At 48.2% G+C, this 23621-nt stretch overlaps 2 protein-coding genes across 13 annotated transcripts in view; one reads left to right on the top strand and one right to left on the bottom strand.

Annotated features, from left to right (window-relative positions):
- Shld2 (shieldin complex subunit 2) overlaps nt 1-8246 on the top strand; it is an 89078-nt gene extending 80832 nt beyond the window's left edge. For 8 of the 9 annotated variants that reach the window (XM_052733958.1, XM_052733957.1, XM_052733955.1 and 5 more), the window contains 2 exons: nt 1168-1369; nt 2970-8246. In XM_052733958.1, coding sequence (XP_052589918.1) covers nt 1168-1369; nt 2970-3012 — 245 coding nt within the window. In that variant the 3' untranslated portion in view covers nt 3013-8246. Of the gene's footprint in view, nt 1-1167; nt 2880-2969 lie in introns of all 9 variants that reach the window. The other variant, XR_008217190.1, reaches the window with a different exon arrangement.
- A 1930-nt stretch (nt 8247-10176) lies between these two features.
- Nucleotides 10177-20411, bottom strand: Syt15 (synaptotagmin 15). 4 transcript variants are annotated; one of them, XR_008217191.1, is made up of 8 exons: nt 19280-20411; nt 18458-18600; nt 17178-17473; nt 15266-15436; nt 13717-13837; nt 12624-12803; nt 10856-11782; nt 10177-10734 (listed from the first exon to the last, which is right to left on the bottom strand). XR_008217191.1 is itself a non-coding variant. In XM_052733962.1 (8 exons), exons 1-8 carry the CDS (start codon nt 19809-19811, stop codon nt 11640-11642), a joined length of 1278 nt encoding a protein of 425 aa, XP_052589922.1. In that variant the 5' UTR covers nt 19812-20411; the 3' UTR covers nt 10177-11639. The 4 variants fall into 4 exon arrangements, 3 of the variants coding, with proteins under 3 accessions (XP_052589922.1, XP_052589923.1, XP_052589920.1); XM_052733962.1 differs by having other exon boundaries at nt 10177-11782; nt 19280-19473; nt 19782-20411; XM_052733963.1 differs by having other exon boundaries at nt 10177-11782; nt 19280-19478; nt 20294-20407.
- Between the last annotated feature and the right edge of the window lie 3210 nt (nt 20412-23621).

Below are 23621 nucleotides of genomic sequence, written 5' to 3'. Positions count from 1 at the left end.
CTATAAAGGTAGAAAGATCGTTCAGTTTGAGTGAAACACGAAAGCTTACATAAGGCGGAAGGTAAGTTCTCCTTACATCTGTCTTCGTATATGAATAAAGGAGGGAAACACCTAATCTCTTTAGCCGAAACTCCTGATTGGTCAGCAGAGCACTAGGAGCCTAGCCTCCCACTAGTTAAACAAATGAATGGGTAGTACCATGCACCGAAAGTAATCTCTCGTTGGAATGGATTTTTAAGATCCTCAGCTGCGGTGCCAGGGACAGTCATGGACTAAGAAAGCAAACAGCTCCCGCTTGTCAGATGATCATGCTCCATGTCTGTCCTCATTAGCCTCAGACTCCTTAGCTAGACAAGCTAATCTAGTTCCTTTGTGTCTTAGTTTTGTAATTGTGGGTTGCTCTTCTTGTTAATAATAGGTTGAGCAGCTAATCCAAAAATAGGAAACATAATGAATGTCATGTTTAGATTTGAGTCTTATCCCTAAGATACCTCATAATGTCTATATACACATATATATGTATGCATTATATATATATATTAAATTTAACATCCAAAAATCTTCTGGTCTCAAGAACTTTGGTTTAGAAATGCTCAGCTTGTATATGTACTTATAACTATGATTAAAAACTGTAGAAATAAGAGTATGAGGCTTTTTCTGATATGGACATGCCCTTCTTTTTTAAAATTTCTTTTATGTGTATGAGTATTTTATTCACCTGCATATCTCTACACCAGAAGAGACCAAAAGAGGGCATTGGATCCCCTAGAACTGGAGTTAGGAATGGTTGTGAGTCGCCATGTGGGTGCAGGGATTTAAACTCAAGTCCTCTGCAAGAACAAGTTCTCCTAACTGCTGAAGCCAATGCCATGCCCTTCTCACTTCAGGCCAGAACAGACCTCAGTCTTCACTTTGTTTCGAAGCTGGTGGCTGGAATTGCTGTCAGGCTGACATTTCCTGTGCTTGCTTTGGATGCTCAGTGGGAGCCATGCCATCTTTTTAGACTACCTTCAACAACTTGAAACTAGAAAGAGAGGTAGAGAACAAGAAATGTAAGGTATATGTGAAGCTTGAGGAGCCCAGGGAAACAAGGAAGGCCTTCAGAATGCGGTTCTGAGAAGCTAGAAGGGGTCCTGAGTGGTGTGTGTGTGTGTTGTTCTTCCTCAGTACCTTCCTCAGAAGTCACCTACAGCATGGTCGCAGCAGACTTACTCCACTCCTTGTTGGCCGTCAGTGCAGAACCTTGTGTGTTGAAGATCCAGAGCGTTTTCGAGTTGGATGAAAACAGCTACCCATTGCAACAGGATTTCTCCCTACTGGATTTCTGTCCTGATTCATGGACGATGTGGAGCCCGGGACTTTCTCTGAGGTCAGAGGAGGACACAGGCAGCATTCCAAGGAAGGAGTGATGAAATAATCTGTCTTTTGAAGATTTATATATTTTTTATGTTTGTGAGTTTTGCCTGTGTCTGTCTGTGTACCATGTCTGGTGCCCACAGAGGCCAGGAGAGGGGACTAGATCCCCTGGGACTAGAGTAATATATGGGTGTGAGCTGCCAAATGGATTCTGAGAAAGTGCTCTTAACTGCTGAGCCACCCAACCCTATGATCTGTGCTTTGAAATAAATGAAATGACAGGGCTTTTGCCTGGAGTTTTTAAAATAAATATTTTATTACCATAATATATTTGTACTAAATTTATAAGTTAATTTTAAAAAGAATTCCGTGAAGCTTTTATTATTTGCTTTTTTGTTGGTATTCTTTTTATTCTGGAGAAATGATGTAGCAATAAAGGCATATGTCACAGTTCCTGAGGGTTACAGGTGCCTCATCTGTCTCCTAACGTAGACCCTGATGCATCAAGGCACTCAACACTGAAGAGCCACATGTAAGATGCTTCTTCAGAAGTTACTTTTCTGTTATAAACTCTACATGCTTTTTCTTATTTCTGTCTTAATAAGTGCCAGTGTGAATTAATTTCTCCATGTTAACTGTATGTGCTAGCTAGGGACACAGGACTGTTGGTGTAGTGGCAAGCGAATTAGCTGCTTCTCTTGTTGCTGAGACGACACCCCTGCAAAGTAACCGAAGGAAGGAAGGAAGGTTGACAGGTGAAGGGCAGTCCTCATTCTGAAGAGGGACAAGTGTCCATGACCCCCAGGTCCATCTTTGGGGTCCTGACATGTCTCAGTATTCTGATAGCCGAAGGGAGGGCACAAATATTCCCAGAGTATTGTGGCTCCTGATCAACTGGATTAGTATTGTAAAAATGGCTGTATTCCTGAAAGCAGGCTACATACTCAGTGCAATCCTTAACAAAAGTCCAGTGAGTTTCTTCACAGAAATAGAAAAAAAATCCTAAAATTCACGTGGAAGAACAAAAGTACCTTAGACCAGTGTTTCTCAATCCATAGGTCATGACTTGATATTCTTTCATATCAAATATTTACATTGCAATTTATAACAGTAGCAAAATTACAGTTATGAAGTAGCAATGAAGTGATTCTGTGGTTGGGGGTCACTACAACATGAGGAGCTGTATAAAAGGGTCACAGCATTAGGAAGGTTGAGAACCACTGCCCTAGACAGTCAAAGCCAACTGAAAAGCAAGAGCAGTGTTAGAAGAAGCACAGTATCTAATTGTAGTGGGTAGCCATTCCAGCTTTGATCTGGAAGTTCCAACCCCCATTGAGGCTTCGGTAACTGTCACGCCTACAAGGTGGGGCCAAGAGAGGACCCTGAAGACCCGAGATCAGGATGTGCCGGCTCTCTTGGTTCCTGGACCCTGGATGCTGGAGGTAGACCAAGCAGAGTTCTCCAGAGAACACTGCCGAACTGCGCCACACCTTTCCCAGACCCTGTTACCTATCCCTTCACTTGTGAGTTACCCCACAAAATAAACCTCCCTTTTAACTATGTGGAGTGGCCTTAATAATTTCACCAATATCTAGTTTCAAATCTCATTACAGAGCTACGGTGACAAAAACAGATGGTCTCAGAACAGACACGTAGACCAATGGAGTAAACTAGAGGATGCGGAAACAAGCCCATACAGTTACAGCCACGTGATTGACATACACTGGAGTGTGCATGGCATGCTCTTCAACAAATGGTACTGGGAAAAACCAGATAACCACATGAGAATGAAGCTACTTCTGTCTCTTATCCTGTACAGAAAGTGATTCAAAATGGATCAGCACCTTTAAGATCTGACAGAACTGCAACCGGAAAACACAGGGAGAATCCTTCCAACATCCAGGCTGGTGTGGACACACGGAAAGGACACACGGAAAGGACTCCAGCAGCTCAGGAAGTAAGGCCAAGAACTGGCAAATGGGACGGCAGAGAGTTTTAAAACTTCTACAAAGCAAAGCGAATCACAGAGTAAAGAGACGGCCTACAGGACAGGAAATTGTCAGCTGTGTTTTTGACGTGGGATTAGTATCTAGAATGAAGAACAACAGAACCAATAAATGACAAATGAATCAAATAGTTCCCAAAGAGGTTTGTAAGTCTGTGAAGAAAACATTCAATGTCTGTAGCCCTCAGGGATAGGCAAACAAAAACTGTAGTCAGATTCCATCTATCCCAACCAAAGGGGCGATCAGCAAGGAGACAGACAGCAAATGTTGGTGAATGTGGAGAAAGAGGAATCCTTACACTCCAGCTCATGGCTCCAGTAAAGAAACAGCATCATGCCGTTCACAGAAGGTCTGTCTGACACGTAAGAAGAGTCATGTTCAAAGCGCGATGTGAAGGAAGGCAAACAGAAACAGCATACATCTTCTCATTCCTTAGATAATATATAATATGCTGTACATTGTACATTACATATATTTATATGATGTGTCTATATATTATATAGTATATATTATATAGTGCATGTGACCATGTATAAGTGCTGTATAAACCAAGAAGGAAGAGTCAGTGCTTGCAAAGGGCCACCCTGGAAGGTTGGCTTCTGTGTCCTGCCGGCTCTAAATCCATCCCTCAGTACTTGCTCTGAGCTAACAGTCAGCCTAGTGGCAGTCACTAAACAGTAGAGGGCGCTGGAGACGCACCGCGGAAGGCTGCGCTGCAGTCCAGGGTGAGCTGGAAGCCACAACAGAGTGCCCAGTTCTCTGGCCCCACTAGTGAGGGCTCAGCCAGGCTGTCACTCACGTGACTACCCTCTTCTGTCCCGCCCTCTAAGTGCTCTAGGCGGGGTCCCCTGGTGGACCTCCTTTGCTCACTCACTCCTGCCTGGAAGTTTGTCAGTCAGCAAACTAACTCAAGCCCAAACCAAGAGAACGAAGGGGTTATTGCCAGACTTCATCCTTCATCGTTAGCAGTGGACAGTTAATGTACACAGAGACACGAGAAGAAGTGAGAAGTTTAAGGAGAAAGGCAGGAAGAAGGTTTTCCCTTCTGCAGACCCTGACTGCAAAGTGCCGCAGGCTGCTGGGTGTCTTTTTCTGAGCTCTCTGGTGAAATGGAATGCTGGTAGCATTTCATACATCTGGAATTGAGTCCAGCTCTAGCGCTGCTTTCTAGCTGCAGGGCACTGAGAAACAGCACATCCTCTGGACCCCACTTTCTCCTCTACTGATGGAAGGGAGGTCCCTCCTGGGCGGGGCCTTAACCTGCTCATGTACAAAACCTTACTCAGTTCCCAAGGGATGGTTTCTTTCTTCCATCCACAATTGAAACACTGTTTCTCTTAAAGCAAACAATGATTCGGGCAAATCATTCCATAGTAAGTATTAGGGGAACATAATGGGCAAGTATTACAGTCTGTTTTTAAAATTGCATGCTAAATTCAATTAAGAAATTTGTCAATTATATTGAAGGAGCTGGCCATATGCAATCTAATCAGTGAATTATTTCATTATATTCTTCTTGTTAGTTATTCAGACCTTCTTAGCAGATAGCTAACTTCTCCCTGCTCCTTGGATAAAAACCCAGAGCAAGTCCCATGACTCCTTTTTCTTTATCTCTTTTTCAGTATTGTGACTTTTGCTCACCATTAGTAGCAAGTAAATAAAATTCCTCCAGTAACTTCTAATTCCACAGCCAGACTCTGTGTGATACAGTCATCCACAGTGTTTAGTGTGTACAGTCATCCACAGTGTTCAGTGTGAACAGTCATCCACAGTGTTTAGTGTCATACAGTCATCCACAGTGTTTAATGTGAACAATCATCCACAGTGTTCAGTGTCATACAGTCACAGTGTTTAGTGTGAACAGTCATCCACAGTGTTTAGTGTGAACAGTCATCCACAGTGTTTAGTGTGAACAATCATCCACAGTGTTCAGTGTCATACAGTCACAGTGTTTAGTGTGAACAGTCATCCACAGTGTTTAGTGTGAACAGTCATCCACAGTGTTTAGTGTGAACAGTCATCCACAGTGTTCAGTGTGAACAGTCATCCACAGTGTTTAGTATGAACAGTCATCCACAGTGTTTAGTGTGAACAGTCATCCACAGTGTTTAGTGTCATACAGTCATCCACAGTGTTTAGTGTGTACAGTCATCCACAGTGTTTAGTGTGAACAGTCACCCACAGTGTTTAGTTGAACAGTCATCTACAGTGTTTAGTGTCATCCAAAGATCCAACATCCAGTTGTAGCTGACTTCTGCCTGTGTCCTGTTTCTCTGTTTTGTGTATCTATCCATCCTTCCTTCCCCACCTTGCTCACAGGGATGATCATCCATCCTAGCAGAAACCTGCATGGGGTAAGGAGGAAGACCACCGAAGGGGTAGGAAGCTATAGGTCAACAGGAAACAGTGCTCAGCCGCAGTGCTGAGTACTCCCAAGACCCCTTTTTAGGGAAGTCTTCTCCACCAGCCCATGATCTTGTTTTGCTACAAAGTGTCCACTGGCAGCAACACCTTTACAATCCCAACCCCTTTACAGTATTTTTTAGGGAGCATTGCCTTTCACTGGTCTCAAGGGAGACCAAAAATTAACAAGAGGGCAGAAATACGTGCTTCCTCTGATCATTGTCCTCGGGCAGTATGAGCAAACAGTATGCTCAAGGCTCTTGCAGTAATTTGGGCAAACATCCCACAGTGAAAAGTAAGGAAAGCGCACTTGGCAAATGACTGGACAAATTATAACACATCATATTGAAATGCCAATTGGCAGCCATGACCCTGAGGCCGGGAGGCAACCACATGAAAGGTGCCCTCCTAGGGATGTACCTGTAGGAGTGAGCACAGTCCGGGAGCTGCCTCGTTACCCACACTAATTCTTCACCCCTCCCTAGAGCTGTGCCCATTGTTCTGTAACTTCGCAGAAAGACATGCCTGCCTATCTGATCCTTGATTTTCCCCTGGGCCATGTGATTTGCTTTGGTCCAGGGTTATCAGGGGATGCCATGTAAGCAGAAGACAAAAACATGTCTGCCTCCACCTTAAAAAGTGCTGCCCCTGGGCAGCTGCTGCTGCATTAGCTGATGCTTAGTGTGAACAGCTGTGGCACCAGCCTGGTGAAGAGCCCAGCCCAGCCAGACCCACAGATTGAGAACAAGTTGCCTCACCTGGGGCAGTTTATGCCCAGCTGACCCAGAGATGCAGAAATCAGAAATGTTTGTACTGTGTACACTGAGAAGCTGTGATCATTTGCTGTGCACTATCATAGCGGCACAAAGAGCCACCTGAATACAAGCAGCACCTCAACTTGCTCTGATTGAGGGTTTCCTTCAATCTCAATTCTCCTGCCTCTACCTCCCAAGTTGCTACTATTCTGCCACCCCCAACTAGGCATTCTTTTCTGGGAAAGGCAAACTGATATTCATGAACAACAAGGGGAAAAGCTGAATGAAACACAGGCAACCTTACAAGAAGAGCCACAAGGTCAGAAGCAAAGCACAGAGATGAAAGGACTTCTGAGAACCACTCTCCTCTGAAGGAATTTTCTGCTTTGGGCTGAGAGGCTGAGCATGTGGGTCGAGTCAAGGTTAAGGGTAGCAAAGGCTACAGCATCTCTGGAGCTTGGGGGATGAGAAACTGAGACTAGCGTTGCCAAGGCAACTGAGCAAAGAAAGACACAGAAGTCACATTAACCCTTAGAGACTTTCCCCCTGGAAATGTTGGTTGAATTATTGAGCTGAATTATGAAGTTAGCAGTTTCGGGGAATGTCACAATTCTTTTACAAGTTGGAGTCAGGACCCACAGAGGAAGAGCTCTTGGTTGGGTTCCTTGAAGGATACTCTTGACTCAGTTCAAAACCTGACAACTGACTTGACATGCTTAAATAGTGACTGTATCCACGCATACTTTCCCATGTGATATTTACACACATATCATCTTCATAGGATGCTCCCTTTCCTGCTGTCTTGTAGATTCAGAATGAATTTTTCTTTGTTTTCCTGACTTTGGGGTAAGCAGAATACTGATGTTATTTTCTTAAGATGACCAGTAATTGCTTACCCTTAAGTACTTCTGCCCTCTGAACTCCTTTATGAAAGTTAATCCCATCAGTTGATAATTAAATTTAGTAATGCCCCAGTGCTACCTGGTTGTCACTTTGCAAGAAGATGCCAAGAACAGCAGAGTTTGGGGTTGAGCTTCACTGAGGCACTCAAGGCAGGTGGCGAAGGCTGCCAGTGGTGGATACGACTCCATGGACCATGTTCTTAGAAACCAGTGACTGCTTTACTGGCCTCGCTGTCCCTATTGCCTGTAGTACTGTCACCTCTCAGGCACTGCTAAAAACAGCTTTATGAACGTACAGAGGAGCTGCTTCTTTCTTTTTGTTTAGGGTGGAGACTAATTGCTTCTCTTCCAAAAAGTGTGTGAATCTAAATTCCATTGATTTGAAGGTAAAATGTTTTTGTGAGGATTTGAAGGTCCCCCCACCCTTTTCTTTTTAGATAGGGACTCATTATATAGTCTGGTTTTAAAGTTGAAACCCTTCTGTCTCAGCCTTCTGAGAAGTGCATCACTATGCCATGTGGGGATTTGGATTTTGATGGAGCTGAAGAGATGGCTTACAGCAGTTATGAACACTTGCTGCTCTTCCTGAAGATCTGGGTTCAGTTTCCAGCACCCCCATCGGGTAATTCCAGTCCCAGGAGCTCTGACACCCTCTTCTGGTCTCCTTGGGCACCTGCATGCACATGGTGCACATACACACAAGCAGGCACCCACACGTACACAACAATGTAAATTTGTTAAAGAATTATTATAACAACTATTTTTCTTATTCCATGATTTTTAAAAATATTTCCTTCAGAAAATAAAAACCTGTCTAAAAAGAATATATGTTTTTCTTATTCGTTTTTTTATAGTTAATTGCTCTCAGACTTAGTGTTTCTTATAGTTGGTATCCTATATGTTTGAGTACTATCTTTAAAATGCTTTATCATGTTTATGGCTAGATGACCTTTCAGAGAGTTGCAGTTTATTTACATGATAATTAGAAAGCTTCTTAGTTTCCAACTCATCACATTTAATTAATTTCTTTCATATTATTCAACCTTAATGATGGTGTTCAATTTTACCTGTAACGTATCTTTTACAATGCCATTTAAAACTTATTTTACTTCATGTGTATGTCAGTACACCACCACATGCCCGGTTCCTGCAGAGGCTAGAAGATGATCCTCTAGAATTAGAGTTACAGCTAGAATTAGAGTTACAGCTGTGAACTGCCATGTGGGTGCTGGGAATCAAACCCAGATCTTCTGCAAGAGCCTGAAGTGCTCTTTGCTGCTAAGTCAGCTCTCCAACCCCTCCAGTGTCATGTTTTATGTGTACCATCTCTTAGTGCTTTCCGGTGGCTTGTGTCATGCCTCAATAGTTAGGGGATCTAATGCTTTGATTCATGTGACTCTTGGACATCACTGATGGGATGTCTTTTTAGATATACTGTTGTTCACAGAACTGTATTCTGGAGCCCCACAATGGAGCTATGATAGGTCACAAGAAGATGAATATGATAAGTTCTGTTTAGCAGAGCCTTGATTATTTTTTCCAGTTAAAGATCACACATACTGTAAATATCAAAGAGATGTTTAGAAATATATTTTTCTTATGTATCATTGTCTTAGGGTTTTATTGCTGTGATGAAACACCATGACCATGGCAGCTCTTATAAAGGAAAACATTTAATTGGGCTGGCTTATAGTTCAGAGGTTCAGTCCACTGTCATCACATGGCAGGAAACCCGGCGGTGCACAGGCAGACCATGCTGGAGAAGGAGTCGAGAGTTCTAGGCAGCAGGAAGAGTCAGTGACATTTGAGCATCTGATACACTTCTTCCAACAAGGCCACGCCTCCTAAAAGTGCCACTCCCTATGAGCCTCTGGGGACCATTTTCATTCAAACTACCACAATTATGAAAATTGAAAATTTGAAACTAGTATGAAAATAAACTCTTAGGTAGGGCATAGTGGCACATGCCTTTAATCTCAGCACTTGGGAGACAGAGGCAGGTGGATCTATATGAGGCTGAGGCTAGCCTGGTCTACATAGTGAGCACCAGACCAGCCAAGGATGCATAGTGAGACACTGTCTCAAACAAACAAACACACAACAACAAAACCCTCAAAAACCTTTCTTATTAGAAGTAAAATAAATTAATAAATATTTCACACTAATGAATGGAAGTTGAATATTCTGAGTTTGACAAATGATTCTCAAATTGATATGTGTTAAATGAAATTCAGACAAATTGTAAGCACTTTTCTGAGGAACTTATCACCTTATTCTAAGGTATTTTATGGGAATGTAAAAGGAGTTTCTGCTAGAGTCACATGCAGACAGGATTTGAGACAGCCCCTGAGAGCTCACACTGGCCCCTGAAAATCTGCATATTTCTTTGTGCTTCTATGTCTATACATGTCTGTACAATATGGCAGCCTCTCCTTTCACCCCTCAGAGCACACAGCTTGCTGATTTCTTGCCATTTCAGTGTTTTAGAGACCTATCAGATGCACCAGCCAACCCACTTTCCCTTGTCATCCGAGAAAGACCATGTCAATCATGAGTCTCAAGTGGAAATATGGGGGTGGTGGCATCCATTGCCTCAGGGCTCCTGATGAAGCACAACAGTTCCACTTCAGTGGCCTGCCCCACAGGCATAAGGAGCCCGTCTGTGTGTGCGATGAAGCTATTAGAAGCCTCTGTAGTGTGGATCACACTGAGAACATGTAAGTGAAAAGAGTAGGAAGAAGCAAACACAAGATGGTCTGTCCATCTGGACCAGTCAGGCAAAACTTGTATTTGTGTATTGACGGAAATGAGAAGTGGAGCTAAACAGACACAGATAAGGGTCACTGCTGCGTTTGCTGAAGTCGCTTCATTACACGCAGCAAGAGAGACACAGGTGGGCCACTCTGCTTTAGTTAAATAACAGCTGCATTGACTCTGTCAGTCTGCGGCTTAGGGTACAGATGCACACAGAAACACAGCATTGACTCTGTCAGTCTGCGGCTTAGGGTATGCATGCACATGGAGACACAGCATTGACTCTGTCAGCTTGCGGCTTAGGGTACGGATGCACACGGAGACACAGCATTGACTCTGTCAGCTTGCGGCTTAGGGTACAGATGCACACGGAGACACAGCATTGACTCTGTCAGTCTGAGGCTTAGGGTACGGATGCACACGGAGACACAGCATTGACTCTGTCAGTCTGCGGCTTAGGGTCCGGATGCACACGGAGACACAGCATTGACTCTGTCAGTCTGCGGCTTAGGGTCCGGATGCACACGGAGACACAGCATTGACTCTGTCAGTCTACGGCTTAGGGTCCAGATGCACACGGAAACAACAGGTTCAGTGCCTACCCATCAGTACAGTAATGGGCATTTGGTGACAGTGACTTTGATTGTGGGGATCACTAACCTAAGAGGTTTATACCTACCTACCAGGGCACAGTCTTGCCACTGTCATCAGTCTTGTGGACAATACCATTATCCCATGGACTCACCTGTCCAAAGTAAGAGTCAGGAGCTGAATGCCAAATCCTGTTAATTAGATGAGCACAAAACTCAGCCACAGATCACCTGAGGGCCTAGGGTGTGGTGTGGCATTCTGAGGATGGCTGTGGACAAGACTTCACATAATTTTGGTTGCCATGCATTATGACTCCAGGGAAGGGCTACATAGTAAGCTGTGCTGATCACTCGTTGACCTCCTGTATGTGGGTGGGCTGCTCACCAGGTCTGTTGTGCCCCCAGAGAGATGTGTGGTTTTTGCTCTGCTGGGTGGAAGACAGAGAAACCCCAGCTTGAAAACCAATGCAGTTGTGGACTCAACCCATCACCAGCTTCCCAAAGTGGTGGGACCCCGCTCACACTGCACTCCCGTTCAGTATATGTAGCTGTGCTCCACCAAATGAAATATCAGTTCTCAACACCTGACACCCTATTCTAGGTCACGGCCTTGATGATCAGAAGTCCGGGTTCCAAGCCCAGGCAGCCCCACAGGTCAGGAGGGGTGAGGTGGGTTGGGAGAGGCTCCTGGCCACAGACACTGGTCAAATCTGGGCTTCTTTGTCCCCTTTCCCTCCTGCACATGAACACTCATGGGCCACTGGCTCAGGCTAGCCCCACCATGCACTAAACGTAGGATGAGATGTCCATGCTGTGGTGTTGCATGTAACGGAGGACACGAGTTTCCAAAGCAGAGTGAGGTCGTGGCACGGCTCAGGGCTCTGTGGGGCGGCACAGGGCATGCCAGCGCTTCACCAGCTCCTTGGGCCTCCGGAGCATCTCGTCCCAGTGCTCCAGCTCTCTGCCTCGGGTGTACATGTAGGGGCCCACCACCACACGGCCCAGTGGGTAGCTCTCTGCAGAGGAGGGAAAGCGCCGTCATGTTCTTAAACACAGGAGCCATGTCACCCTCATCCTAATCTCTGCACTGACCTCTCTCTGGTTTCCCATTCCCTCTTTGGAAGGAGGTGGCCAGCTGCTCCTCTTTAAGCATGTGCCACCGGCCCTGTTTCCTCCCCTTGGGAACGTGGAGGAGGAGACCAGGGGAGAACTTGCATGGCAGCCCTGTCCTTCACTGCCTGGCCCCCGCCCCAGGCCACGGGAAACCTGAGGCACGCTGAATTGCTAGGAGAGAAAGTACTTTGCAGAAGGAAGGCCTCTTCCATTGCTTCCTTGTACACCGGGCAAGAGCATCAGGCAGTAATGTCCACCCATCAATGGCCACTGCGGAGAAGGCCCCAATCCAGCCCGTGTGAACAGTCATGGCCCAGTGACTTTGCTTCAGTAGTCAGTGACAGTGAATACTAGGGCAGGACACTTGGCTAGGACACCCATCCAGGGCCTTAAATGCTCGTCTAGAAGGCACGAAGAAATGCTGAGAACACAACACCCAGCACAGGAAACCAACTGCCTGACATCTCTGAGAATTTACTCAGAATGAGGAAGAGGAGACTATCCATCAGAGGGCACCACAGACAGAGTCCAAGTGGACTAAAGCTGGGTATGAGCCCCAGGCTTCCGGAGGGCAAGCTCTGTGGCCTTGGGCAAGTATCTCAGCCTCTCTGAGAGCTGGTTTCTCTAATCAGAAACAGGGACAGCTCCACTTGAGGACAGCCCTTCACTCAGCCTACAACTCAGTAGCCCTAGCTTTGCGTTGCTCCAACCCCATATCCCCTGCCTCCCCTTCCCGAGCCTTACTGTCCCCTTCTGTGATCTGCAGCACCGTCAGGCTGAGGCTGGCAGTGTCCAGCTCACTGGGGTCAGCCTTGAAGCTGAAGGTTTCATTGTACACAGGGTTGACAGAGCCCAGGACGGCAGAAGTCCTCTTGCACTTGACGAATTTGTTGTGATTCATCAGAGACACTTTGACAAACACACCTGTTGGGGGCAGCGCACGATGCTAGTGGGCAGAAGCAGGCACAAGCCCCGCCCCTAAAATAGGATCTCTGGCTAGGAGGGCCTGTGCCCCCTCCCTGAGGACCAGGTCCCCATCACTTTCTGGTCCCCAGCTGCTGAGGCCAGAGGATGTGACAGAAGGAAACAGTTAATTAGTGCAATGCTTTACAATCCAGGGAAACCTGGCTTCCTTTTCCTTCCTCTGACTCGGGAGGCACCTGTGCTCAGCTGGCCCTGTTTACTGGAACCTGGCACCATAGCCCAGCCTCCCTGCTGGCAAGACATTGCCTGCTGGACACTCAGGCTTTGAGCCTCCTCCAACCCCTGCTCATCCAGAAGCTTGGGGGTGGGGTGCGGATGAGTTCAAACTCTCTGAAGTCCCTGCAGGTAGAAGACAACTTCCTCCTAGCTGGGGGTCATAAGATGAACAGGGTCAGTTCCTGGCTCAGTGTTCTGGAAGGCCAGGAAGCAATAGCACTGTCAGGGTATCAGCAACCCCCAAGGAATAGGAGCCCTTCCTCAAGCACAGGCAGGTGTGGGACTGAGCCTGCAGATACTGGAGCCCTTCAGCAGAGGGACAGGTAAAGTAGGCAGGGCAGTTCAAAGCACCAAGACCTTCCCCTGGGGAACCTGAGGGGCGGGGCAAGGTCTTCAGTCAGTGCAGAGCCCTTGACACCTAAAGTAGCCTTAGAAAAGGCTTTGGATGCCAGAAGCACCCGTAGAGGGCAGGGCAGAGCAGAGGAAGTGCTGAGTGCTTGGTCTTGGTCACATGAAGCTCAATGTGGACGGCTGGTGGTGAGGTCAGACTCTGCCTAGCCCTGGCTAGGCTCATTAGGAGGGATCTTCCCTAGGACCGGGAGAGTGGCGGCCCCGGTGGGGGTGGGGGGCGACTCACTGACAACACCCCTGTCCTCCTGGAGCTGGAGACCTTTGGCACGGAGCACAACCACAGTCAGGCGGTTCAGGTAGTCATTGTAGCTGAGGCAGAACTGGAGGTCACCAAATTCCGAGGGAGGCTAGGGAGGCAGAGATGGAGGTATCCACTCCTGTCACTCGGGCAGGTGGCAGAGGGACTGAGAATCTCTCCCTCCTCTCGCTTACAGGCTCAGGTGCCCGTGACACACCTGCATGGCTTCCTTTGAGACTCCCACCATTTTATAGACAGGAAAACTGAGGTCTGGGTATTGGAAGACACTCGTAGAGTAAAGGGTAAGCATTCCCAGTCCAAAAACCCCAATCTGAAATGATCTGATGTTCAAAACTTTTTGAGTGCCAAAAGTTAAATTATATGCTATGAAACTTCGTTTTGTTTTAAAGTCTTACTAAGTGTGTGTGTGCGACTGTGAGCAGCATGCATGCATGTAGGCGCGAGTGTGTATGCTCAGATGTGCATGCCCATGCAGAGGCCAGAAGGGGACTTTGGGTACCTTCCTCTATCACTCCTGCCTCAAGACAGGGAGTTATATATAATATCTCCAATCCAGGGTCTCTCACTGAGCCTGATGTTCTCCATTTGGGTTAGGCTGGCTGGCCAGCAAATTCCCAGGATCCATCTGTTTCCACTTCCCAGAGCCCCAGTTACGGGATTGTAAGGCCATATGCCAGGCTTTTACATGGGTGCTAGAGATTCGAACTCAGGCATATATGTATATTATATATAATATAATTATGTATGTATATTATATATAATATACATTGCAAAATCTGAAAAAAATATGAAATCTTATCATTTCCCAGTCTTAAGCATTTGAGGTAATAGATTCCCAACCTGTAGTAATGGCCAGAGCCAGGTCTCTGGATCCTAAAGCCTGTTTGGACTCACCTGGGTCCTCCCTGGGGAATGGGGAGCAAGAGCTAAACCCTTCCCTGGACCTAGGCTTCCCATTGTTCTGTTCCCTTTCTCAGAGACCTGGGTGGGAATCCGAATGTGCATTTCTGTAGAGAAAGGGGCTCACTGTACAGCCCAAGCTGGCCTCACATTTGTGATATGGGCTGGTGCAGTGGCTCAGCAGGTTAAGTCGGACTACCTGAGCTCAACCTCCACGACCTGTGTGGCAGAAGGAGAGAACCAACTCCTGCAAGATGGCCTCTAATCCATGGCACCCCTTGAGTAGGTAAATCAAAATGTAATTATAAAGCTCTGATTCTTCTGCCTCAGCTTCCTGGGTGCCGGGGTTATAGAGGTGTGCCAGCACACCTGATCCTAAATATGTCTTTTTCAAGTTGCTCCCGAGTATCACTTGAAGGATCTCAATGTCCTGTGTCTGCTTAGGTGTGGGCCCCGTCCTCTCCTGTAGGGCCTGGGCTCCCATCCTGAGTCACTGTAGGATGATGAGCAGGAGGAGGGAAGATACTGGCCAGGTAGTGCCAGCTGGGCCCTTGAATATCTTGGCAACCCACAGTAATGCTGATACCAGGTAGCATGTGCCTGGTGGCCATCTCACCTCCAGGTTCTCAGCTTCTAGATCTCTCCAGATGATATGGTGGCGGTCCCCTGCCAGGGTCTCATTCTTCAGTGGGAACAGCACCTGCCCAAGGAGCTGGTGCTTCCTTTGCCTGTTTACATGGTACACGGAGAACTTCAGCACTCTCTGGGTAATGCTTCTGCTAGACACCTGAGGAAGGAGAGGACCCAGGCCAGGGTCAGGTCTGGGAGTAGGGGCCAGGAGTTATATATAATATACACATCCAAACCTAGGCTTCCTTAGGGACTCTTCTCAGCAGCAAGGCCCAGCAACCTGGGGAAGTACTTGGGTGGACCTGAGTCTTGTCATACAGTGTTTTAAGGACTTATATCTATGGCTGCCTGGAGCCTTGGTAGTCCAGTAACCGGAATCTGCCCTTGGAAAATGTTTACTTGCAGAAAAGTTATGCCAGAAATCATGGCCCAGTCTTATGAAAATGGGATCTCTTCTCTCTGAGCCTTGGCCTTCACAGCTGTGAGATGGGGGTCACTATTCTTGTCTAGGCTGTGCCTGGACTACAGCAGATGGGCAAATAATACTGATTTTCTTCCTCAGCCTTCTTCCCAGAGCAGGGAGGCCAGCATCAAGTCGGGGTGAGATAACTAGTCAGTGATGTGAGTAAGCGAGTGAGTCTCATCCCTAACTGGAACATCCTTCTCAGCCCTTCTCCCTATCACCAAGGCTCAGGGAACATCTAAGAGAAAGCATAAAGAATGTAAGAACCAGGTGTGGTGGTGAATGCCTTGAATTCTTGGGAGACAGAACAGTCGACTCTCCGTGAGTTCAAGAGACTAGCCTGGTCTATACAAGCAACCAGGGTAACACAGTGAGATTCTGTCTCCAAAAAGAACCAAACATGAACTTGGGAAAACTGTGTTGGGACATTTGGATGGGGGTACTTGGAAGGCGAGGATGGGGAGATTGTGATCATGCTTCATTGGAAATGTTTATATGAAATTCTCAAGAATAAAGAAAAATTAATACTAAAAGGTTAATATTAAAATACTCCATGGCAAGTGTCTAGCATCAAGCTGTAACCAGAAGAAGAAGGAGAAGGAGAAAGAAGCCGAAAAACCAAATTTGAATAAATAAGTGAGGTAGTCCCTAAAAAAAAAAAAAAGCAAATGAAAACCCCTTGAGGTGTGAAAGCATGGGGAAGTGATGAGATCAGAGTAGGCATTCCTCTGTTAGGTCTCCCAGCCCTGGCTCCTGTGGGAGGGCCACTGTGGCTGGGCCACACCTCATCCTAGCTCTCAGCCTCCAGGAGGAAGGCGTGAACCACACTCCAGCCCCGGTAATCACATGCTTTCTGGAAGTGGACTGGCCTTTCCTCCCCTTTCAGGCCATTGTACTGCACAGCTCTTAAGAAATGTTTGTTCAAACCACTTGGCAGGTCCTTCCCAGGGCCCCTGGACACCTGCTGAGGTTCCCAGGCTGCAGTAAGTTTGGTGCCCAGGCATCCTTCCCAACCTTAGAGCCAGGGTGTGGTAAAGGCACCAACGGACTGCAGCTTGGCTCCAGGCCCTGACACCACCAGTTTCTGCCCCAACTCAAATAGGCCTGGTGAGTCTCCATTGGGTGACTTTGCCCATGATGCTCAGGCCACTTGCAACAGCCCCATAGGCCAGAGCTTAGCATTGAGTAGACACTTCGAAATGTACTTTCTCTTTCTTCTTTTCCCCAGGCACCCAGGGCAGGAGGAACCCAGTCCCTTAAAATCCCTCTTCACCTGGGCTACCTCCGGTAGACCCTGCTCCTGCCTGCTGAGGGCTGGAGGCATGGGGTCCCAGAGGGTGGGAGGGCCCTGTGTATAGGAAGCCAGGTTATCCTGCACAATGCTCCCTCCTAGGGAGCCGGAGGGCATTGGATACCACTGCTCCAGAGGTGGTACCTGGAAGACGAAGTTCTCATCAAACTGTGGGTTGCAGGTTTTGCGTTTTGTCTTGGACTGGAGGAAGCGCCGTTCATCGGGCAGCAGGTGGAGCTTCACCAGGGGGCTGCAGGTCTCCGAGGGGACCTGCAGTTGCCGAGCCTTGATCAGGCCCACCAGCAACCGCTCAGACTCCTGTTGGTACTCCACGGAGAACCAGAGCCGGCCCAGGCAGCCATCAGGGAAGTCTGTCTCACTCGTGTCCTCTGGGGACTTGTACAATTCTGGGTTGATGTTCCCGATTACACATGCATCTCCTGCAACAGAAGGGCAGGGATGTCTGGCCAGCTAGAGAAAGACAGGGCCGTGGGTGCAGCAGCCAGCTCTTGGTGCACCCACATCGTGGCCAGGCCACTCGTTCTATGCCAGAACCCCTTGCATCTGTCCCTGTGATTGACCTCGTCCCTGGAGGTCAGGGCTTGGTTCCTGGTACATCATCCCCAGCACGTGGCCTGACTCCTTTCTGCAGTGTCTAGGGAATGATAAACAGTGACAAAATGTTGCCTTTCTTCTTCCTCTTCAAATTAGAATGGATAGCTGCTTACTAGCCTGTACCTTGGGAGATTTTCAGAGGAAAGAGGTGACTGTAAAGCTCTGCTACAATCCCCTACCCTTCTGCCCTCTCAGCCAACCCATGATCCTGGGGCAGGACCAGCCCAGTTCTGCATCAGGGCATACCTGGGTTCCAATTCTATATTGAACCCTTTAAAATTTTTGTTTTATTTATTATGGTGATTATTTTTTTGTGCGTATATGTATGTATGTATGTAGGCATGTATGTATGTATGATGTGTGTGTATGGGCATGCATATGACATGGTGTATGTGTGGAGGTCAGAGGACAACCCTTTGGAGTCCATTCTCTCCTTTCACTTTTACATGGGATCTGGGGATCAAACATAAGCAGTCAAGTTCATGTGGTGAGCGCTTTTTACCCACAAAGCCTCCTCATAGGCCCCTATGTCAAATTCTTGCTGCCTCCGTGTCCTTGGGCAATGCACCGATGACTTTCCCCAGCTTCAGTTAAGACTGAGGTCATGGTTCTTTCCCCTTCAGAGGGAGGAACACAGAGAGGTCCAACTCCAAAACAGCACATGAGCATGGAGAGCAGCAGGCGCTTGGGGAACAAGGTACCAGAAACAGCGGTGGTTGGGTAGCTCTGGCACCCGTAGGCTGGCCAGAGCAGTGGAAGCAGGTGGTTATACCTAGCCAGATCAGCCCCTGCATGCTGGGAATACTTACCTGGGCTGGCACTGGAAGTATAGGGCATGTGCTCTGGAACAGGACAGGGGTCCTGTGAGGCCAGAGCCCCATCTCCAGCATGTAGGGGCACCCAGTCTCGGCCTTGGTGAGAAGGGGGTACAACAAATGGTACACTTGGTGGCCTGTCAGAGGGAGGGAAGCAACATGTAGATGGCAAGTGAGTTATGCGACCTCAACGCTCAGCCAAGAGACTGAGTGCCAGAGGTGGAAGGGAGGGGAGCCAGCAAGAGCCAAGAGCATCACTTCTGGGCGGGCACACACACACACACACACACACACACACACATACACATACAGATATACACACAGAGAGATACCACACACACACAAATACACATAGATAAACAAGTACAGACACACACACACACACACACACACACACACAGAGACACCACACACACACACACACACACAAATACACATAGATAAACAAATACAGAGACAAAACACACACACACACACACACACACACACACACACACACACACACACACTGCCTATCTGCCCATCCCACAAGTGTGATGTGGGAGTCTGGGTTCTAATTCCTAATTGTGGTATCTGGACCTGCTTTTTTTTTTTTTTTTTAAATATTCTCTGAGCTAGTTTTCCCAGCTGGGAAATGGGGTTCACAATGCCTGCCTCCAGCTCATTGTGAGGTTTCTGGGGTTTCTTGGCATAGTTTCCAGCATGCTGACGGCCCGAGATAGACACCCCACAACAGAACATTTCTTTCCCAACTTGCCTTCCTCTGAGGGCAAGTGCTCAAGCAAAGCCTTAGAGAAATAAGGCCCAGAACCTCACCTGCCAGGTGGGGTCCCAGCATATGGGCAGAGCCTGTCTTCTCGTCCGCTGAAGGAAGAGGTGGAGGCCGGGTCTGGTGTCTCTGGCAGCTCCTCATAGGTAAAGGTGGCGCAAAGCCTCCTCCACAGACAGCAGCTCACTCCGATTACCAGCAGCAGCAGTCCCCCAATGATGCCCCCTATCACCAAGGCCAGCTGCTCTGAGGCAGAGACCACCAGGGCAGGCTGTGAGTCAGATGAGGAAAGCCACCCCCACAACAGACACACACCTCTCTCCTCGAGAGTGAGCAGAATTGGACAGTGCCCCATCCCGAGAATGGCACATAAGTAGGCTGTTTGCTGGTCTCAGCCCAAAAGACATTTCCCTTGGGAACAGCTGGCCCTGGAGTTGGATATGTCTTTGCTCCAGAGTAAAAAGCAAACTCTCCCGCATAGAGCCTCCCCTTCCCAGGGTTCCAGCTGGGGTTTGAATGTGAGCTTGGGTGTGGGTGCCACACACTTACCAAAAGGCCAGGAAGGAAGCTGTGCCCCATGGCTTGGTAGATCTCGTTTTTGGAGGGGTCCTGTAGCTAGATGGGAGGCTCCACGTGCCCCACCTAGGCTCTGTAGTTAGTATCCCCCACCCTCTATCAAGGGGAGCCCATGCTTTGGGCAGAAGGTAGCCGACAGTGAAGCCCAGTGTAAAGGGGGAAGGATGGCAGATTTGAGAAATGGAGACCCTAAGGACTCCCACATTTACAGGGACTCCCTAGGTTATGCTTGGAGCCCGAAAGAAGGCTTAGAGGCTTGGTCTCACTTGGACTGGGCAAAGCAGACTCCTGGCCATGTGTGGGCATGGGTCTTCCCGGGTTCAGGGGTATAGAGAGGCTGGTAAAAAGGCGGGTCCTGTACACATCCTAATCCGCAACCGTCTACAGACGGTTTCCGAGGGTGGCAGGGTCAAGACAAGTGCTTGAACAGTCCCAGAGAGCAGATTCTACGCCCTGGGACAGGGGTGCGAGGTGAGGCCACTTACCCGCCATGGGGCTGCTCCTGAGCGACGTGGCTCGCGGCTTCTAAGCCTCAGGCTGCCGCTTGGACGGCGCGGCGGGGCCCCAGGCAAGCGGGCAAGCCGAGTCTCTGCACAGCAGCCTCCGGAGGGCGAAGACTGCCGCGAGGTGGCTGGGGAGGCAGGGCTCCAGCGCCCCAGGCCGCCGCCGCTGGGCCCCGCCCCGGTGCTGGCCTGGCCCCGGGAGGGGCTCAGAAGCAGCACGCAGCAAGCCCGGAAACCGAGGGCTTCGGGAAGGGCAGGTCCCGGACGCCGGTGTCAGAGCAGCTCCCTGCTGGCCCCTGCCAGGTAGGCAATCAGGGTCACTCCCATCACTGAGGGCAGAGCATAGCCTTCTCCACCAGCGTCTGGCTGTGGGCTCCACACCTGCTGTCTCACATACAGCGGCCCTGGCAAGCGCCTCGCCTGCGGCCAGGTGAATCTGGCCGCAGGCAAGGCGCTTCTGTTGTGTCTCCTCCAAATCCCAACAGGCTTTGGCTTCAGGCAGCCTTTCCAATCCTAGGCCGGCGTTCCTGGGCCTTCCCAGGGTCAGATTTACCTGCCTGATGGTTCCAGCAGCAGTGTGGCTGGCGCTCAGCTTTCACAGGGCCGAATCTCCTGGGTTCCAACCCAATATATCACAACTTTAGAGTTTGTTAAAGCCTTTCTCACCTGGGTAAGCAATAAGACCCTGGGAATGTTCACGTGAATTTCAGGGGCTCTGACATCCTTGACAGTCTCCTAGAGATAACTTATAAAATAGGGATGGCAGCCACTATTAAGGTGACAATCTGACCCAGGTGATCATTGACCGGGTCTTCTTTGATCACCATTATCATGATTATTATCTCGTTGTTTTGACACGGCTCCTGCTAGGGGCAAGGCAGTGGTTTTCACTGGCTGCTACCTGAGTTCACGCCCTCCACAAGCACTCTTTTTTCACTCCCATAAAACTTCCCAGGGAAGCTATAAGCAGCAACTCTGAGACCCAGGGGCATTTGAAAGAGGGGGCCTATGGTGGATTGAAAGAAAATGGCCCCCAAAGGGAGTGGTACTATTAGAAGGTGTGGCTTTGTTGGAGGGAGTGTGTCACTGTGGGGGTCAGTTTTAAGGTCTCCTTTGCTCAAGCTTTCCTCTGTGTGGTACACAGTTCACTTCCTGTTGTCTGCAGATCAAGATGTAGAACCCTCAGTTCCTTCTCCAGCACCATGTCTGCCTGCACGCCACCATGCTTCCCACCATGACGATAATGGACTAAACCTCTGAACTATAAACCACCCCAATTAAATGTTTTCCAATATAATAGTTGCTGTGGTCATGGTGTCTCTTCACATCAATAAAACCCTAACAAGACAGGGCCTAAGGAAATGGGGGCAGGGCTGTCCATCTTGTGTTTTATAGCCTTAGAAGTAATGTCCAAGGATGACGCTTTGGCTGCTGGGTTGCTAGAGGTGCTGCTGTGGTGTCTACCAAAGGCCATGCAGGGTAGGTAGGATGATGGGAAGGCTCTGCCCTGCTGGAGCTTTCCTTCACCTAAGGCCAGGCAGGATGAGTTGTGAACTGAGGAGTCCTTTACCTCATGGGGACAGAGGTCCTAGAGGCGCAGTCTCCACCCAGTTCTCCCCAAGGCGTGAGCACACTATCTCATTCCAGAAGCTCTCCTTGTGAGCTAGGCCACCCTGGCATTTCCCACCTCTCTGTTCTTCCAGCACCTGTCCTGGCAGCATAGTCAGATTGGGGGTTGTCAGGAGAGCCCAATTTTCAGAGGGGATCAAGAAGAAGAAGCTGGGGTTCTCCAAGCCCCACATCTAATGCATCTTCCAGGTATTAGATATCCGCATGTGTTAGTTCCTAATGCCACAACACCAGAGCAGCTCTGAGGTTAGAAGGCTGAGGTGTGACCTCATGGCAGTCTCTACCTGGAGGTTCCAGTGGAGAGTCCTTTTCCAGATGCTGATGATAGCTTACCAGAGGCCCCTCCCTTCGTTTTCAGAGCCAGCTGTGTGGTGTTTCCTAACCTCTGATTCTGGGTCTTTTTTTTTTTTCTTTCTGTTTTTTCTTTTTGAGATGGGATCTCTCTACCTAGCTCTGGCTAGCCTGGAGCTCACTACATAGTCCAGGCTGGCCTCAGATTCACAGAGACCCACCTGGCTCTGCCTCTCAGGTGCTGGGATTAAGGGTTTGTGCCACCACTGCCTGTTCTGGGGCCAGCCCTTTCTGCTCTTCTCTTATAAGGACCCTCAAGATTGCAGAAACTCACCCGGCAATCAGGTGAATCTTCCCCTGCCAGGGCCATTAACTTAATCACATCTGCAAGTCCCCTTTTGCCATGCAAGGTAATCTACTCATGAGGTGTTTGTTGTGCTGGCTAATTTTATATCAACTTGACACAGGCTAGAGTCCCCCGAGAGGAGGGAACCCCAATTGAAAAAAAAAATCTCCATAAGACTGGGCTGTAGGCAAGCCTGTGGAACATTTTCTTTTTTTTTTTTTTTTTTCAATTAATTTATGCTTTTATTTCTCAATTAACAAATAAGCCTAAAAAGATTTGTTTTGGTAAAACAATTTGTGAGTAGATTTTTGTTGTGGGAATTTTTGATCATATTATGACACTCCAAGAATGTTACACAAAGTTTACCTAAGGAGCAGAGCTAGAGACTAGCTGACCAGAATTGGCCATAGAGAGGTCAGCATTTGAATAGAGAAGTCACACAGGAAAGAAAGGGCAGGAACTTGAGTTTGGCCTTCCTTTTGGTATTGGGATGAGTGAAGAGACATTTCTCTTGCTGGGTCTCTGGCCAAAAAGCAAGGTCACTGATTGCTTCTTGGCTTCTCTGATCTAGTGGGTTTTCAACCCCCACATCTGACTTCCAAGTCTTTGTTGATAAACAGAACAATAGAGACTTAGTTTAAACCCACATGTCACCACTAAGACAGAACTGGGGGGCCTCAGGACCAGTAGGCCCTCCAGACCACGTTATGAGTGGCTGGTGGGGCATTGACTGTGTGGTGTGGAGCCACAGACAATAATTAAAATATCAGTAGATTCACACACATCCATTAAGCCGACAGAAAAACATCAGACTTTGATTAAGGGAAAGTGTGAAGCCAAGTGAGAAGAAGTCAAGGTCTAGCTAGAGTTTTCCTGCCTGGCCCACAGTCAGGACAAATCTCTGTCACCCGCTAGTCCCACAGCCTCTCAGACCCAACCAAGTAAACACAGAGACTTATATTGCTTACAAACTGTATGGCCTTCACAGGCTTCTTGCTAACTGTTCTTATAGCTTAAATTAATCCATTTCCATAAATCTATACC

Source organism: Peromyscus californicus, unplaced genomic scaffold, assembly GCF_007827085.1.
Source record: "Peromyscus californicus insignis strain IS unplaced genomic scaffold, ASM782708v3 Scaffold_12__1_contigs__length_115047231, whole genome shotgun sequence".
Lineage (NCBI taxonomy): Eukaryota > Metazoa > Chordata > Mammalia > Rodentia > Cricetidae > Peromyscus > Peromyscus californicus.
Note: the sequence above shows the minus strand (reverse complement) of the source record. Positions and strands in the feature narration are given on the sequence as shown.

Bases quoted from the DNA above. Each gene is read 5' to 3' on its own strand.
- Syt15 (XM_052733960.1), bottom strand. From the start codon at position 19,587: ATGGGGCACTGTCCAATTCTGCTCACTCTCGAGGAGAGAGGTGTGTGT. The intron at 17,474-18,457 runs GTAAGTATTCCC...CTTCTGTTGCAG, and splicing joins TACTTCCAGTGCCAGCCCAG to GAGATGCATGTGTAATCGGG. The intron at 15,437-17,177 runs GTACCACCTCTG...CTCCTTCCTCAG, and splicing joins ATGAGAACTTCGTCTTCCAG to GTGTCTAGCAGAAGCATTAC.